Below are 20,152 nucleotides of genomic sequence, written 5' to 3' on the forward strand. Positions count from 1 at the left end.
ACATTGAAATCAATTGAAACCTCTCTTCTACAAAAATTCTTGCTTTCCTGTATCCAGAATTGGCCGATGAACCATTTCAATGTATTTTAATTATAATAGTTCCCCCGTAAATTCTGGCCGTTCCCTAGAACAAGAAAAAAAAAAAAAATAAATAAATAAAATAAATTCTAATTAGAATCTTGTACCTTAAATAAAGAGAATTCAATTTTATGTAAAGAATCTAAAACCTAAGTGAAATAATAAAATACTTCAGTGAAAAATCTAAATCAAAAGTTTTACCTTTAAACATATAGAATATAATCCAAAGAATTTAAAAATTAGTTCTAAATTTCTTACTTTATGTCTCTACTGATATTATATATACATAATATATATATATATACAGTATCAAAAAATTATGTTTGTGAATTAGGTTCTAAATTTCTTACTTTTATTGTATATATCTATGAAACTTGTACCTATATATTTGAAATAGTCTTGGTTCTTTCGGAAACTAGAGATTTCTATTCAGACTAGAGGAACAAGTATTCTCCTGAATTTTACTTTAGCATCTATCTCTTCTTTATGTTCACTGTGTAACTGCTTCTAATTCACGTTCATAGATTCACTTTGTGACTAACACATGTTGCAACTAACTCACGTTCACGATTGATTTGATAATTCAACCGCTGCAGCAATATATTGTTTCCCAATTAACATACGATCATTTCTCAATAGATAGAAATAGCACCAGTTTCAACAGAGTTTTAAAATGTAATGATAGATATTGAAATGATAATTTCGCGTACCTATGGTTTAGACATATGCACAAGGCGTGGACAAAAACTTAAATTTAGTTTTCTGTCTATAAATGAGGATTATCATTGTAGGTTACCACTGTCTTGCCCTGGGAGCAAAGTTAATGGCTATCTATGAAATTCTAGCTATTTTTCTTCTAGAGAAGTAGAAAATCGTGTCCTGAAATATTTGCATCCTTCCTGTAAGGTATACATATCAATATCCGGTTTAGTGTGTTATTTTTTCTGCTTTTAATGCTAGTTTGCTTAGTAATCAATGTGACTAATCAAATTTAACTGATATTCGATTAAGTAATTCATTATTGCAAGAATAAGTTTAAAGGTTATATAAATCTACTGTAAAACATTGGTTCTATTATAAAACTTGTAGTTTCATTACGCGAGATTTTGATTTGCAACAGTTTTTAAGGTAAAAAAGGGAATGACCAAATTAAATAAGAAACTTAAGAAGCTGTTATTAATTAGAGATAGGATTTTATTTTATATATTTTTATCCTATCCGAACATATACACACGCACGCTATTGAGACATTACTAGAATAAGATTTTTTAATTAAATAATTTTATTAATGAATTGCCGTTTTAAGTCTCAATTGTTTCGTTTGACGAAATGTGCTTATGGTATTAGCCAAATTGGAGTTTTCTCATTCTTTTCCTTTGATAAGTCTGTGTGAAACCCCGAATTGGGCTAATTGACCATTTATTCCATTCTTTGTATATTATTTCTTTGTCTTTGAAATGTTTTTGATTGTTTGCGAACTAAATTGTTGGTTTTTAGGTTTTTTTAAAAAAAAAAAAACGATTTATTATTCTCTTATTTCCAATTAGTTTTTGTAGATTAAATTGTTTGGTAGTTTTTACAGGAGGTTTTTTTCGCGTAAACTTTAACTGCTTTAGTATTGTTTTTGCATGATGTTACGTATGTAGTCTGGAACTGCAGTATCGTATTTACTTTAAAGCATTAGCAAAAAATTTTTACTGTCTTCTTGTGCTAATATATATATATATATAATGTTGAATGATCAAAAATTCACATAGTTCGACATTCCTAGTCCCTCCCACGTCCCATAAATTACTTCTCACAAATTTCACCGCCTGAAATAATTTAAAGTATCCCCGCTGCTGATAATGGATTTTCGGACACACATCCCTTCTGAGTAAGACTCAGAAGAAAACACTTTACCGACATCCCACTAGAAAGAACGTAAGTTAATCAATGCATTTACTAGCCTTTTATATCTTCATGTACATTTCACATTTTACTTATTATATATATTTCAATTTTTATTTGATTTGTTTTTGCAAAGGTAGCATTGTTATGTTTCTTAATTTTATCATGTTTATTTCAATTACTTTGAGTTCTATTTCATAATTCCAATTAAGATTACTACTGTTTATTTTTATACAAATAGTCTTTAAATTAACATGCACAAAAGCGAAGGTATCGGAGGACATTTACTCAAGTATTTTGTAAATATTACAACATAAATTGCTTTTCACTCAAAATTTATAAAGAATCTTGTATTAGCGAAAAGGCTTCATTCAGAATGAGTTCCTTAGTACTCTTCTTTGGTTATAAATCCCATCACTTCACGGAACTACAATTTTGGCCTAACTTAATTTGCCAGTTTGACATCATCATTCTTACTTGAGTAAAAGACGAAACACCTTCGCATTTATTAATTATTGTTCATTGAACGGGAATTGGTTTGTTTCCCTTGAAAAGTGAACTAATTTCCTATCAAATAGCGATAATTACTTGTTTTTAATTTATTTTCTTTTTCTAAATTTCAAATTTTGTTATTCATGATTTAAATTCAAGTCCCCGTATAACTTTTTTTTTTCATAATTTACATTCAAGTTACTTTAAAACACAATTTTCGGAATTAAACTTCCTACATATGGGTTCCCTCTTTTTTGATACTTCTACTAAATTTATATTAGGAGATAACATAATCAATATTTCTTTAGTAAATAAATTATATATATATATATATATACACACACATACCTGCTTCTCAACTAAAATAAAGCAATGAGATTGATTTTGTTTGCATAGTTCGTGAAACTAAACACGCATTGTCTTTATTTTTCCCATATTAAATTAAACAAATTAATTATTTTTGTGTGGAACGAAAGAAATAATCAACTTTTGTTCAACTAAAATTAAATTAGAATAATATTTTTATTGATATAAAACAACAAATTTTAGAGTACAATGCAGAGTCGCTTGTTTTTTGTAGAACTGCTTTATATTTGGAATAACACTCCTTGTTGAGACTGTACGCGAACAATTGTTCCGTTCTTGGAAGTGCCTCTGATCTTTTCTTATTTACACCATCGTGCAAATGTTTTAAAGAATATTAATTAGAAATATTATATTTCACGTAATTTAGTTGTATCATAAACTAGCAGCTACGCTGCCAGCCTTCGTCTGGATCTTAAGTGTACCGGAAAAATGCCTGAAGGGAATACAAGCGTTAAACTTACAAACTGCGCAGAATTTTACTCAGCAGAACAACTTCATCAAAAATAAAAAAACAAAAACCGCACAGAATTATCGCCGTCATTTTTCCAAGTGCTGCAGCAGTGCTGATTTTCAACAATCAGCAGTCCAGTATACAATTGAATGAAAAACTGTTGCCAAAACCACATTTCTAAAAGAATGAAGCTATTCAAAATAATGCGTTAAAATCGAAAAGATAAAATAAAAAAAGTTTGATTCGAATTTTGAAAAAATCGCTTCGAGGTCTACATCGCTCTTGTCTAGATGCACCTATATACCAAATTTCGTAGCCCTGGGTCTATTAGCTTACGCACAGCACGAACGAAAGACACATAGTATTTCATTCTTAGAACATTTTTGTATTCTTTTATGTTATTTATTATAATACAAATAACATAAAAGAATACAAAAAACAAAAAATTCTGAAAAGCAAAGTATAATTAATGATATTTTATCTTATATTTTCAAGAGAAAAAAATTGCAATGACAATTAATATTTGTATTAAGGGACTATATCCCTTAATACAAATAATAATTATCCTAATAAAAAATTAACAAACTTTCCGTTGAAGTAAAAAAATCATGCATAACTTTTTAATATCTTACAAACAGTGAAATAAGCAAAAAATAACATGAAAGAAACTCAAAAAACAAAAAATTCCGCTCAGAATTTTACTCTGCAGAACGACTTTATCAACAAAAAAAAAAAAAAAAAAAAATCTTAAATGTTTCAGATTTTAAATTACGTCCAAATTAAATTATGTTTTTTTAACGTTTTGTGCGTTATCTTTATTTGTTAAACATCATGTTCTTCGTACTTAAACCATAAAATTCAATTCAACAGGAATATCGCAAAATAGTTTTAAAATGAGCATATCTTTAGAATTTCCGATACAAAAACTCACGCGCCGGAGATAAAAATGTTTTTTCTGCATAACGTTGCCATTGCTCGCTTTGAAATCCTTGAGTTTGTTAATCAAAAATTCGCCAAAGTTTTAAAAAATAGGAAATCGATCATAAAACAAATTTCAAATTTCAAATTTGGTCTTCCACATGCTCATATTCGTTGGAGGATTACGTTATTCAAAATTCGATGACTCTATGTACCGTTGTTTTATCACAATACGAGAAATATACATACATTTATGCAGATTTTTCATTATTTAATTTCTTCAAATATAATGCAGGACTCTAACATTTTGTGGCAACAGTTTGAAAAGTGAACCGACATTTATGAGTCCGACGCAAAATGCCAAAACGAAACTAATAGTCCTTCGGGATTCAAATCCCTTTGGACTAAAAAAAAAAGTATTATATATATAAAAAAAAGACAATGAAATATGCCAATCTCTTAAAAATTGTGACATAAGAAATATGATGAAAAATTGTTACCAAACCCATATTTCTAAAAGAATGAAACTATTCAAAATGATGCGATTTCATCAAAAATCTATCAACAACAATAAGAAAGGAAAATTGTTGCCAAAATCACATTTTTAAAGATGTGAGAAGTCTACTCGGAAGCTTCGTTTAAAAAATGTTTTAAAAATACAAAATATTATCATTTTTCCAAAATTCTTTTTGTAAAAGCAGTCGCAAGGATTAAAGTTTAACGTGTCCAAAAATCAGAGAGAAATAAACTGTAGATTTTAAAAAATAAACGTTTTTAGAAAAAATCCCGTTGAAAAGATGTTAAGCTCACTTTGTTAAATGAATTCGTATTTAATCGATCTATTGAAACACGAAATTTATTTTAAGTTCGTAAAATAGCTAAGTGCCTACGTTTCATGACGATGTGAAAATGGAGTGTGTAGAGTAAAATCTCGCTTTTCTATAGCCCATTATGTCTCAAAATGACGCGATTTCATCACAAAACATAAAAAATTCGAATTCGAATTTCGAAAAAATCGCTTCGAGGTGCACTGGCTCTTGTCTAAATGCACCTATGTACCAAATTTCGTAGCCGTGGGTCTATTAGCTTACGCGCAGCTTTCTCCTTAGCTGTCATTACTAATTCCCTAATTTCTTTGATTTTCCATTTTGTTTTATATAATAGAAATTGCTGTTGTGAGAAAAGAACAGGTCAGTGTATTTTAAAAGACTAACAGTATGATCCTCCTTTTGTCATGGTTCCTCTGAAGATGCAACATCTCATTGTTATTTCTTAGATGGTTTTTCAGTAGGAAATGAGGCCAGACAAAGCCTGAGTTTTAGCCTATTCAAATACGTATTAGGTGTTCCGTACCCAGAAACAATAACCAATATACAGTGGTGGCCAAAATTGTGGACACTTTTGGAAATTTTTGTGTTTTTGAACTTTTATGCTTATAGAAAACTACGTTTCACAAAATGCAAACTTGTATATATCATTTTAAAGATAATTTATTACTGAATTCAATACAAAACACAAAATTCAATTATTTGCAATACAAAAAAGTTAAACAATAATAGTTATCGATATACATTAGATAGTGATGATTGCAGTGAGTTATCAGTACTTAGTAGGGAGGGTACCCTTTATTTTTGATTACAGCTTCACATCGACGTTTCATTGAGCTGACAAGAGTTTTAAGCTCTTCTTTCGTTATTACATGATGCCAGGAAACAATTATAGCCTCAATTAGTTCCCTTTTATTTGATGGGCGCCTCGTTCGGACAAGAGTTTTCAAACGGTGCCACAAATTTTCGATAGGATTGAGGTCAGAACTGTTTCCTGGCCATGACAACAATTTAATGCTCTTTGTACGAAACCACTCTTTCGATATTTTGGCCGTGTGGCAAGGAGCAGAATCCTGCTGAAAAATAAACGAAGCAATGTTGGAAAAGAGATCTCTGATGGAAGGTAGAAGTTTTGGTTCTAGAATAGTGTCAATGTATTTTCTGGCATTCAGTGTCCCATCGATGACATGAAGGCGACCAATACCATCTGCTGACATGCATGACCAAATCATAACACTAACTGGGTTCTTCACAGTTGCTTGAATGCAGTCAGGATGTATCTCTTCTCCTATTCTACGTCTTACATATTTTCGCCCATCACTACCGAATAAGGATATCTTAGTTTCATGACTCCATATAACTTGTGACCACTGATCATCTGTCCAATTAATGTGTTCCTTTGCCCACTGTAGTCTTTTTTTTTTTTTTTTTTTTTTTTTTTTTTTTTTTTTCCGTTGCTGAAAATTAAGATAAGGCTTTTTTTCGTGGAATTCTACCTCTCAGTCCAACATCTGTTAATCTTCTCCTGATTGTTCTTAAACTAACAGAAACACCAGCATCATTCAGATCACTTCTGATGGCCGCTGATGACATTTTTCTATTTTTCAGACATAGTCTTTTTATTCTTCTGTCATCAATAGATGTGGTGCACCTTTTTCGGCGTTTTCCTTCTTTGTTTTTTATTGAATTTGTCTCCTGATATCGTAAACAAAACTTTCGGACTCCAGATGTAGTCACTGAACCACCCACCTGTCTTGCAATTTCAGCATAGGAAAGACCACTTTCTCGTAACACAATAATATTACATCTGTTTCTAGGTGTCCAATCTACTCTTTTATTTGATGTCATTGCTTCTTGACTAAATATTAAAAATTTTTACAAAAATTCCTACTTGTAATTGCAGTGTATAAGAAACAGGTCCTTCTTCTACAGAACAAAGCAAAATAATGAATTGTTTCAAGTGTAAACATGTCGTCAGCTTCTACTGGCAGTTACTAACATTTGATTGGTTCTCAGAACAAAAACAGTGATTGGCCAGGAAAGCTAGACATTACAAACCACTTCATAACTGTGTTTTTATTTATATTAAAATACATATAACTTTTTTTGTATTGCAAATATTTGAATTTTGTGTTTTGTATTGAATTTAGTAATAAATTCTCTTTAAAATGATATATACAAGTTTGCATTTTGCGAAACGTAACATTTTCTACAAGCATACAAAGTTCAAAAACATAAAAAGTTCCAAAAGTGTCCACAATTTTAGCTACCACTATATATATATTTAAGAGATTTAGAATTCTAAGATTAAAATAATTTACCTATCATGAGCAACAGAACAAATCTGATTTTCACCCTGTCTTCGTCTCTCCTGGTCCTGGGCTTCGTCTGCGTGTTTCTCTAAACTTGTGATGTCATGCTGTCACCCCCCCTTCACATTACTGATGCCTCCTCTCAATCGCCATTGCCAACTACCGTCATGCGCCCCTCGGGCCTATGTGTTATGAGCCGGAAACGTTGCGTAAAAACAGCAATATGCCGGCAATGTTGATGATGATGATGAAAATAATTTCGAAAGTACGTTTTTACATCCTGAATATTTTCATTCCGTTGATTGTTATAGGCGCAACTAAGCACATTAATTTTACCCTTTGCTTGAAATAGCATATCTCATTGACTCTGACTCCTGGCTCTCCTTAGGCTAATTTTACCATATTCTAGTCTTTTTATCGTTTACAATTTAATATCTAAACTAATTATTCACCTTTCCTGAGCTAGTGTATAATGTTTGCTGAACATTGGTAATTCGTTTTCTTTTCCCGGCAGCTGTTTTTTTATGTGTAACACAAATATAAATACGCTTTTCTAGGAAATTTTTCAAATTTTCACTAAATTCCTAAAATAGAGCGTGTTTTGCTCTAATCAGTTAATGTTGGGCGTCGGTTCTGATTTTACTTTTTCGTTTTTTTTCTCCTTTTAGCGGTGGTAAAGTCTAACGCTTATCATCAATAACTTTCAATTTTATTTCGTTGAAATATAACTATTTTTATATAGTAATAGTTTATTATATAGTTTCTTCATATCTAAACAAAGAGTTCGCTTAGATTTTAATAATCATTTTTGTTCATTACGAATTTAATTTAATTTACTGCTTTAAATATTATTTAATTTATTGATCTAAATCTGTTATTATATGACAATTTTTTTTACTTTTTCTTTATTAATATTGACATCTGATATTGATCACTCTGCAGTGTTTTTAGGAATGAAGTTAAATAACGTTTTTAAACATCATCGATAGCCATGATCTGTAAGATGACCACTTTCAGAAGTAGCCAAAATCGTCTAAAACCATGAGTAGATTAAGGTAGTAAACCGTAAGTAGCTACTATTGTATTTGTAATAGAGAATACAGTGTTAAAATTGTTTGAATGCCTTGAAACGTTCTGGCATTTTAAGAGTTAAATAAAACTAAAACAAAAATTTAAAAAAAAAAAAAAAAAATGTACTCTTTATTTTCTTTCTCATATCTATGAATATTAAACGGAGCATAAAAATGTGTAGTCGTTTTAAGTCAGCAGTTAGAGTGGTAACATGATGACTCAGCGTGCATGATTATGAGAATCAAGCAATCATTAATTACCTAGAATAGAATTAGAATGATTAAATAACATTTGTATGGGAACTAAACCTTGTTCTGACCACGTAACTGGAAGAATGGTCATAATAAAGGTACACGAATACTTAAAGATTAGTTGAACCTGCTATAATAATTTGTACAGAAGTTCTTCAGTATTCCACCCCCCCCCTGTTATGTTTTACCCTGTAATATATCCTGTAGCCTACATTATCGTTAAGCTCCTTTCTTGATCTTTTTCGATTTTCTTAGAGAAAGATTCGTCTGGTTTCGTTGTGTAGGTAGTGAGAAAAAGAGAATTTTACTTCAGATTTAATGTATATGATGATTGCTTCAGAATGGCTGTTGTGTCCCCCTACTCAAACTGTTCAGTAAAAATAAAATCGGAGGGAGGAGCAGAGACAAGCGGTATTTCAGCTAACATAAGTGCTGCCAATATCTACTGAAAAATGGAATAATAGTCTGTACTTAAATTAATATAAATATAACTGAGAAGATCTAAAGGAGAGGTTTGGGTTTTATTTAATTATGGTAAAGCACACCAAGACCAGGAAAACGCTCATGAGAGAACCTGTTCTTTTGGAATCGAACCTAGATCAAACGACTAACGTTCAGCAACTTTACCACTCGGCTGCTGGTGGGCTGGACATGAAAGAAAGAAACAAGATGATCGAAAATTGAGAGAGAATAATAATAATAATAATAAGATTCGTTTATGCACTGAAAGGTAATATGATGCATCTAAAACAATTACAGTAAATTATTTCAAATTGACAGAAAAATACCTGTAAGGAAATCTTCTGTTTTACTCATTTAAAAAACTGCATAATAAACTTCTCTTAATTATTCCAAAAGGGTCTCTTCGTCTGGAAATGGGGTTTTGCGCCGGTTCATCATAAAACCGCGTATTACTTTTCAAATTATCGCCCTGTAATATCTTTTAAAGAAATTAGATAAAGAAGAATCTGCATGTATGTTTTAGCCTTTGGGTTGCAGAGGCATTAGGTATTTTTTGGAAGTAGGCAAGATGAAAAATATGCTACGCCTTCGCCAGGAATCGAACCGCGGACCTCTCAATTACGCGCTGAGCATGCAGACCAGTACACCACGAAGGCTCGTTAAGAATCCATTTCGTTACATTTACCGTTGTTATACTGGTCTTAGTCTGCGTGATACTGCAGGCTTTTTGCCAGTTGTCTTCACATAAGGCATCCTGGAAGTAAAAAGATCTAGGAAGGTGTCATAGAGACAAGATATGATCAGTAAAAAAGAAGGTGGCTCTTTGCCACTGAAGGATGGCGGGAGAAATACCTTATATACCCCCCCCTTTAAAGGGCGACTGGATTTTTTTAGGGGACCCAATCGCCAAATCCTGGGTGTGGAGAAGCATCATTCAACACCCTTTTATTTCGGACGCCTCTGTAGAGACATTAGGATTTTTTTGAGAAGCAGGAAAGATGAAAAATATGCAACGCTTTCGCCGGGAATCGAAACCGCGGAACTCTCAAACTTGCTGAGCGTGCAGACCACTACACCACGAAGGCTCCCTAAGAAGGTGGGCTGAAATACCTTATAGGGTTTTAAAAAAAAATTCATCTTTCGAGATTTACATGTGCGTATGCGCATTATGTGTTCAAAATTTCGTAGTTCTCTAAGGCACTGCCTTTTTACAGCGCAACACGGATTCGTCATCTTAAATAATAGAGGTATGTATAATGATTTTAAATACGAGACGACCCCGTACGAAAATTACCATGTCATTGTACATAAAGCTGCAGCTATATGAAATTTATCAAAGTGTGTCAGACATATTATGATGTTAAGCTGATTTTTTTAATTTTTTCAGTGGTTTTAGGAAAGATTTCCGCCATATTTCATTTCACAGATGAAAAGAGACTATTAACGGAAATAATACTTTGTATGTTTGCTATCCAATCATTATTATGCTTCTTGTTATCGAATTCTACTAGAACAAGGGAGAAAATACAATTATTGTTATTTCAATCAATGCGAATTAATAATAACGTACCTAAAATACTGTTCAGTAAGCTTGGAAAAGAATAAAAAATAAGTTGGACCAGGGTTCGAACTGGTATTATTTACCCTCTTTCTTCGCTAAACTCCTATTCCATGCAAAGCTTTATAATTTGACAGTTGAATTAAGCCATTGTAAACGTTGATCCCCCTCCCAGCTTTTATATATTTATAGAAAAATATCGTAGATCCTTAAAGAAAATATTATTTTTTATCCCCCTTCTGGAAAAATAAACTACACTGCAATTTTTTTAGTCCAAAGGGGCTTTGTCCCTGAAGGACTATTGTTTCCGTTTTCCGATTTTGCGTTGAATCACTATAAATGTCCGTTTCACTTTTCAAACCGTTGCCACAAAATGTTATAGTCCTGTATTATATTTGAAGAAATTAAATAATGATTACCATGTTAATTGTTAACTAAGTTTCTAAAGAGTTAAAATCTGCATAAATGTATGTATATTTCTCGTATTGTGATAAAGCAACAATACATAGAGCCATCGAATTTTGAATCACATAATCCTCCTACGAATATGGAGATGTGAAAGACCAAAACACTCTACGGGGAGGGGATACCTTTTTTATCTCCAGCCCGCGGAACTGTGTATCGGAAATTCTAAAGATATGCTCATTTTAAAATTATTTTGCGACATTGCTATTGAGCTGAATTTTATGGTTTAAGTGCAAAGAACATGATATTTAATAACTAAAGGTAACACACAAAACGTTAAAAAAAAACTCCCCTTTGGTCGTAAATTAAAATTTGAAACCTTTCAGATTTTTTTTTTTTTTTTAAATTTAAAAAATCAAATTTCTTTTTATACTTTTAATTCTATGCATTTCTAAAGAGTTAATCTCTCATGTTCAAGGCGACAAAAGAAACTCTCATCATTATAATATTCCGCATGCTGAAACAGTTGAATGCTTTTAAATTAAGTAAATATTTAAATTTTACTTAATTTAAAAGCATTCAACTGTTAATTAAGTAAATTGTAACCACATTAAATTAAGTAAATATTTAAAAAAAAAAATTGAAAGGTTTCAGATTTTAAATTACGTCCAAAGAGACTTTTTTTAACGTTTTGTTTGTTACCTTTATTTATTAAATTTCATGGTCTCCGCACTTAAACCATAAAATTGAGTTCAACAGCAATGTCGCTAAAAAATTTTAAAAGAGCCTATCCGTAGAATTTCCGTTACACAATTCCGCGCCGCTGAAGATAAAATTTTTTTTTTTCTTTCCCGGAAGAGTGTTGCCCTTGCTCGCTTTTAATCATTGAGTTTGTTAATCAAAAATTCGTTCAAGTTTTACAAAATATGAAATCGATAATAAAACAAATTTCAAATTTGGGCTTTCAGATGATATTCGCAGTAGGATTACGTCATTCAAAATTGAATGGCTCTAGGTATGTTGTGTTATAACAATGCGAGAAACATGCATACATTTATGCAGATTCTTCATTAATTAATGTCTTCAAATATAATACAGGGCGATAGTTTTTGGTGGCAACGATTTCAAAAGTGATACGCCGTTTATAGGCAAAACGCCGCAAAATCGCAAAACGCAAACAGTAGTCCTTCAGGGACAAAGCCCCCTTGGACTAATAAGGTGCATTGTATATTCCCATATTTAATTATTAAACAATTTGCAGTATATTAATATTCATTAGTAACCGATTGAAGTACCATTCTAGCGATAATACCACTGACGTCAGGTTTTTAAAAAAAGAGAAGTTTCAGCGCAAAAAAATATGTTTGATACCATCTGAATAAATAAGAAAGCAATCTACATCGTGTAGAATTTAATTAAACATTATTCGTGCTTCTGGCGTAGCAATAAAAAATGTGTCCAATTTCAATGCTTGCTTGGTGTTCAAATTTTAATAATTTACAAAGATTTTGACTAGAATTATATATTTGCTTGATTGTATATATGCTTTATATGTTTGCAAAAAGCAATGCAAGATCTAGTTTTGTTTGCAAGCTTTTCTTCTTGTTCTCCCTCCGCTCACTAAGATGAGCAAAGACGTTTTTGCTATTGCTTTCTGTTTATTATTTCGAAACAGATAACGCAAAATCGCCTAAAGTGGCAACCCGTCTATCATACAGATGAACGTGCGTGAGCGAAAGCTAGTAACAGCTGCTCACATGTTCTAGCGGAATGGAGCGGATGTCTTCATTTTTCGTTTGTAAATTGACGCATAGTTAGTTAAAAAAAAAAAAAAAAAAAAAGATTTAGTAAACTTCAAGTGTTATGAAGGCCATTGCCGATTACTTCTATCCTCAGCGTATGAAGTATAATGAAATGCACGACAAGAAGGATCCTATTCGAAAACGCAGTCAGTCAACAAATTATCTTCTATTGCCAGGTGAGTAAGAGGAATTTAAAATCCTGCTATTAAATATTTATGCTGGTTTTTATAAACATTTATTTCTTTTTTCAAAACACGACTGTTATTAACGCAACTGAATCGAGTGAACTTGTTTCCCTAGAAATCAATGTATTTCAAGAAGTCGTAGGTTGTAATGTCGAATTTCTCTTGATTCAAAATAAAAATTAAACAATAAATCTGCAAAAAAGTCGCCTGTACTTCGTTGTAACAGGGGCTGTAATGTGTGGAATTTTTTTTTTTTTTTTTTTTTTCTGGTATTATATGAAAGAATGAATTGCAATGAACTTTCTACATATGTCGAATCAAAATTGTGTTTGTGTTAATTACTGAAACGTGTTATTATTGTATTTTTACTTCTATAATGTACGCAAATTCGTAATTTGAATTTTTAATAAATAATGCGTTTAAAGGTTTGTGTTGTTTTGTAGTAGGTGATAGAATGCAAAATGCAGTGTTTTAAAATTTATTTATTTTCATAAATAAGTAATACGGAAATATATTATTCTTTGCATGACATCAGTATTTTTTTTTTTTGACAGTATGTTTTATATTGTAAATTTTTATTCCTTGTCATATGCATTGAAAAATATCATCAGTAATCGAAATTAAGTATTTCTTTGGTTTGATATTAAATATATCAGTAAAATAATATATAGTTTACATGTATTTATAATATTAACTTTCTGGTGATTGAGATATCTGATATTAGCAAAATAACTGTATTTGTGAAATGTTAATTTTGATTGTATGTGTATTACATGTTACTGGATTTATAATATCATGGGAAGATAAAGAAATTCATTCTTTGTGCATGAGCAATTTTGTTAGATAGTTAAGCTACGTAAACTTTTTTTTTAAGTAAAAACATTTTAATTTCTATGCCACTCCTTTCTTTCATGCAAGTTTCATGATAGTTTTAACATGTTAATATCATGAGGCACTGATTATACATTTCTCATTTATATGTCTTTTACATTTGTATGTCATCTCTGTCCATATTCATAAAATAAAATATTTTGCTTATACAACAGATAATTTTAGTTTCATGGTATTTCTTCCTGTTCTTACTCAATTCATATGTCATTTTAAAGCTCAAACAATATCTCCATTTACTATTTTTCTTTCCCATTATCATCTGGAAATTGTTTGTAGGGTTAAACTAATACTGTGTTTCAACAATCAGTTAATGGATGTAAGGAGAGTTTGTTTCGGAAAATAGAACGGACAGTTGATTCTGTAGACTAGATTGGTTTGCTAATATTTGAAACAGGTACTCCTATATCATGTGGTAAATGTATTATAACTGGAGTGTACTTAACTTGCTGTTAAAATGTCTAGAAAATGAAATGCATTCTTATAAAAAGGTGAAATCAAAATTTTAATATAATTTGATAAGAATACAGAATTGAAGAATAATTATCAAAGAAAATGTGTATTCGTGTGCTTACACCTCGACATCTCAAAATTTGGAAAAGCATGTGCCTTAACTGTGGTGCTATGTTATATATAGAATCATCCATCTGCCAAGTCAGCACTTGAATGCACCCAAAGTAAGTGGCAGCAAATGTTGACAATAATGAGGCCATTGCAGGAGACATATATTTCTGTATTATGCTCTAGTTGTATAAATGTGTGATGTGTGTCATCCTTAATGGATTTATGTATCACAAGTTTGCCATCAATGATTTACACTGAAAGCAAATTTTTTAAAAGATGAAAAATTGAAGAAAAAGCAACAGCTTGTAGAAACATCAAATGTTTTGGGAATAAGATTGCTAATGAGAAACACGAAAGAATTAACATGATAATTGAATGTGAAGCACATCTGGTATTTAAACTCGTCAACTGCATAAATTTTAACTGTGTCAAATTCTCATGTCATAAGTACAGTATGCAAAGATGTCTGATTTGAATTTTAGCAATAGCAACAAGAATTAATTAAAAAAAAAACCATTGGATATCACCTGAAAGATGTTTTTATCACTAATGGCATTGATCTTTTTTTCATGTCATGCCTGCAAGAAGGTATTCTGTATAAATAAGTCAGAAAAGTAAAATTTACCTTAATAGTATAAGTTTGTGCAGATGCTGATGAAATGGAGAAAATAATAATTTGTCATAGTATAATACCAAGTTTTCATTTAATTTGCGCAATTTCAGTGTTCTTACTTCAAGATGGCTTATGTAATTAAAGAAATTATAAATGAAGTGTTAATTTATACTAAAGAAGTGAAATGTATTAGAGAATTTAAAGCCTTTAATGAATTATTATGTAATAAAAACTGTTATTAAAAGCATGCAGAATTGAAAATGAAAAGATTTAGGAGAGCACCAAAGCTGTCATGTGGAATACAAAGCATTTTCTCAGAAATATTAAAATAATCAAAGATCATGTGTTCCATTTCTGCTGCAAAACTTCATTAGTTGCATGAAGAATGTCTTTTTTCCAAAGAGTATTAAAATAGCAATTTGATGTACTGAGTCGCTGTTTGGAAGAAATTCTGTGGCAGTGAAGTAACAGAAATTTTTAGCTTTTTTCTGAATATAGATGTATAATTAAGACTTTGAAATAAAGAAATAAGATAATATGTGTTAACAAATGTTTTTTTAAATAAGTTTAATAATGACAGTCTCTCTGTTTTATGTCTTTAAGAAGAGTTCTAACAGAATATATTGAAGGAAGTGTTGTGATATGGGTGTATATGTTGTCCTTTGAAACTGCAGTAGCAGTCAAACTGGAAGTGAAGAGCATTGATGTGAAATTTATAGTTAGATGGAAGAGCAGCCTTATTTACTAACATATTCAAAATCTCTGCCAAACTGAAATTGCCTTTTTCTCTGATTTTGACTTTTAGCAGTAAGTTTATTGATTGCATAATAGTTCAACATATTAATATAAAATTTGAAATCAGCAGCATAAAAATGTAACCTGCAAAATAATTTCAAGTTTTACTCTAAGCATATTGCTGTTAATGTGCAACACTGGCTCTGTAACTATCAGGTTTAGATGTAGTGAATATATCTAGCAAGAAGTGGATTATAAAATTCAAACACAAAATATTTCTTCAAAGCAAGAGAGGAAATTGGCAAGAAATAATTAACAGTTTGGTGGAATTTGTGCCGAAAAGGTTAAAACTAATAGCTAGTAACAATCCAATATTTTATATCTATGTAACTTAACAGTTACCATCCAATGACTTTTGCAACGTGATATTCAAAATCGAAAGATAGGTGTTAATTTAAAGTTCATTAATTTATAGTTAGAAAAATATTTATTGTATAAAAGAAAACTAGGTAAATGAAACTCAGTTTTAAAATTTTATTTGAGGTTTGGGACTTTATTCTCAAAAATATATTTATTTATTTTTGGAAATAATTTTCAGACTTTTAATGAATACTAAATATGTATTAGTTATTCCTCTTTCTTTTTTGTATTTCTACTAATTCTGTCCCTATTTGTATGAACTTGACCATTAATGTAGACTTAAATTTTCATTTCTATATATTCAATGTAAATTTTCAAAGTAAATTTTTAAATTTTGAAAATATAACAATTTTATTTCTAGATTATTCACCTTCTCAGAATAAAGTGAATGATGATGATGATGCCAGCTCAAAATCTGATACTGCTGTTGGGAGTGAAACTACAGGTCACTTTGCTTCATTTTCAACATCATCAACACCTGAAATCATGACACATCATGTACAATCCAAGTGGGGGAGGTATTCATTTATTAATATTTCTCTATCTGTGTCTCATTTGATTTCATGTTGTGAATAATTTTTATGCATGAAGCAAATCAGTTATTGAAAATTGAATGTGGCAAAATATGTTGAGTATATAGATACCCTAGAACGTTAATTAGTCAAACTCTAATAAGGCGAATTGAATATTCGCGAGAAACATACTTGATTAAAAAATGTTAACTTTTTAAAAAATTTCCTTAAATTGAAATATTTTATAAAAAGCTTAAATTTCTTTAAATATTTTACAACTTAACATTTGTTGATATGTGTATTCAAATAAATAAGATCATGCTCCAGAATTCATATAATTCTTAAATGGGAAGTAATTTTTCACTCTTGTGGGTTCTTAAATTAAATTACGGTTGATCTTTACATTATGGTAACTTGGCGATTTTTTGGCGAAAATTTGGCAACCAACTCTCCTACAGCAACCCTCTATTTTTTTTTTTCCCTGCCGCCATTTTGTCTTCACGAAGTAAAGACATGTTTCTTTTCTTTTTATCTACTGAACACTTCTTCCAACAATCTACTAGCCGAATTACACTTATGCTAGAAATTTTATCAAACAAAACTGCTTAATCATGACAAATATTCACTGCAAAATTGGGAAAAAGTGCACAATACCATACTCCTTACGCATTTTTCAAAATAACACATACACATAAACCATGTACACGCCGACTTATTTTTACTTAAAAAAACATCCCAGAATTGCACAAAAATGGCATTGCGCACACTCTTCACTATATCCATGTACACTGCTTTTTTTCTCATAAATTAGAAAAATTTCACGAAAATACATGGCAATTTTCTCAATCTTTAAACCTTGTAAAAAGAACAAATATGAAATTACCTGATCGTGAAAAAGTATTTACCCTTTACAAATATGAACATTTCCACATATAAAATAAATAAAATATCCAAAAACTTTTACCTCTAAATCATCTATTACATTATCAACGAATTCATACTGCAAGCATTACAAATACTTAGTATCAAATATTTAAATTATTTCCATGCACGTTTATTTCAACTTAAACGTATACCAAATTCCTACAAACATAAAATTCACAAAATAACTATCATTTCATTAAAATATAATTAAATACAAAAACACTACTTAAAATATAAATGAGCGCATACATTAAATTAATAAAAATTACCTTACAATCCTAATTACTTTAAACTAAATCATTGCTAATAACAATTTTCCCAATAATACCAAATTCCTTTCCACCTTACATTTAGAACAATGCATAAAAATAATATCCTCAAATAATTAAAAATACTAACTTACCTAATCTTCTTCAGAATCTTGATTACGTGGCAGATACACTTTTCTAATTCATTCAATAAAATTATTGAAAGATTTTTTGTGCGAATTTTTCCTCCATACTTCCTCCGTTAAATAAAAAGCAAACTTCTCTTTATCACAATTCCTAAATACCCATTTGGAATTCACTTTAGTTAGGGCCATGGAATCCAAAAATTAAACAACACTGTTTCACACAACACAGAATAAAGCTAAATACAAAATTTCCACATTTTTTCCCCGATTTCCCCCCTTTTCCGATTAAAGAACCGTAATTCGTCCATTAATATCACATGACATATCCCATGATCTCTCATTTCCCTCACGCAAAATAATGCGTAATCGGAACTGAGTACTGCTCACATTATTACCAAAGTCCCAGGTAGTAACCTTTATCGCCTCCAAAATGTCGCCAAACTACCAGTTACCATATTCTAAAGATCAACCTAAATTACTTGCACTTTTAAACAGTTGTACACTTTTTTAATAATGTTTTCTTCTGGGTATTTAAAAGTACACTTTAAATGAAAATTAATTTATTTTTATTTGTAGTAAATCAGAGTTCGTTATATTTTACTGTTTTATAGTTTTATAGTACCTGCACAATGTTCACTATTGAAAACTTTGATTATCACTTGGGAAACTATAACAGCAATTTGTATACCAAAGACTTTGATTAACAATTTAGGCATTGTTTGTGTCTAATTGTGGACTGTATTATAGGCTGAGGCAATAATGTCTTTTCTTAGTTTTATTAAAAACGCAACAGTAATATATGTGATACATTAGAATCAAAGTTCTCGACAATTGACAACGATGCGACTTGGTGCCAGCAGACGATTGAACTAACATTTTCCCGTCTAGTTGGCACCATTCAAATTTGAAGTGCAAGATCACCAAGTTTTTTGCAATTACAATTAAAGGCAGCAACATTCTGTCCCCCTGCTTAAATTATCTAACTCCTGCCTCCCAAAGTCCTCCAGAATTGGGAGTTCTAGGAGGTAAAAAGTTCCATTTTACTTCTTCAGTTTCTAAAGATTTTTCCTAAAGATTCATCTGGGTTCTTAACAAGATTATACAATTCTCTGCTAGCATCTACAAAATTTGTTTGCATTGTCTGAAAATATGATTGAGCTTCTACCCCTATGCGAGAGAAATCTTTTCAATGCAGCAATGAAAGCATCAAATGTCAAATCTGATACTAATTCGAAATGTACTGCCTTAGTGACAAAACAAACAAAAATAGCAACATAGATCTTTTGAAATTGTCCTTTTCGTTGATATTTACACTTTATATAAAATGGGCCACAAAAATAAATTCTTGTGCAATTAAAAGGTGCACTTACTTCCACCATGTGGTGTTATGTGTAAATCACTATTTAACTAGATTCTTACAAGTATCAAATCAATGTTACATGTGCCCAATATTTGCTGGCTGAAAAAACGATATCTCATACACTGCATTATAACCCTAATATAGAGAATAATAAAATGCTTCACTTACCCAAAAATACCGCATAAAGGTTTCATAGAACAATTTCCTTTCTCAGTCTCACTTTATTTAATTACTTAAGCATTATCTGAATTAAATACATCATATTAATAGCTTAGCACACAAAATTATAAGAACAGCGCCGTCTTGTGAAGATAGAAAGCAAAAACTAAGTTTAAGTCATCGTTCCGTTATCCTGTTGAAAATCTCTCCACGTTTCATACGCACATTTTAGATGTTGCTTTACACATGTCTAATAGGTTATTCTTTTATCCACATTATCCTGGTCACCACAAGGTAACGACCACGAGGTGAGAACCCGATGACAACAGCAGCAATTACTTGAGGCAAAACACATATTATTAACAAAGTTACTTCGATGATAAGTTAATTTTCAGCATAGTTACTTTGAGATAGAATAATTCTCAGCATAATCATTTCTGGATATTTCGTGCAATTTGTAGGCTGCTTCGCTTCTTTTTCATCAATGAGACGGCAACGTTCCAGGAGTGCAAGAG

At 30.8% G+C, this 20,152-nt stretch overlaps 1 protein-coding gene across 2 annotated transcripts in view; it reads left to right on the forward strand.

Annotated features, from left to right (window-relative positions):
- The window catches only part of LOC118191909 (oxysterol-binding protein-related protein 1-like), a 256,307-nt gene that overhangs the window by 181,196 nt on the left and 54,959 nt on the right, over positions 1-20,152 (forward strand). For both annotated transcript variants that reach the window (XM_085817344.1, XM_085817345.1), the window contains exon 15: positions 16,650-16,806. In XM_085817344.1, coding sequence (XP_085673470.1) covers positions 16,650-16,806 — 157 coding nt within the window. The remainder of the gene's footprint in view (positions 1-16,649; positions 16,807-20,152) is intronic.

This window comes from Stegodyphus dumicola, chromosome 5 (genome assembly GCF_044657685.1).
Source record: "Stegodyphus dumicola isolate Sdum_Otavi_A_Nest chromosome 5, ASM4465768v1".
NCBI classification, from domain to species: domain Eukaryota; kingdom Metazoa; phylum Arthropoda; class Arachnida; order Araneae; family Eresidae; genus Stegodyphus; species Stegodyphus dumicola.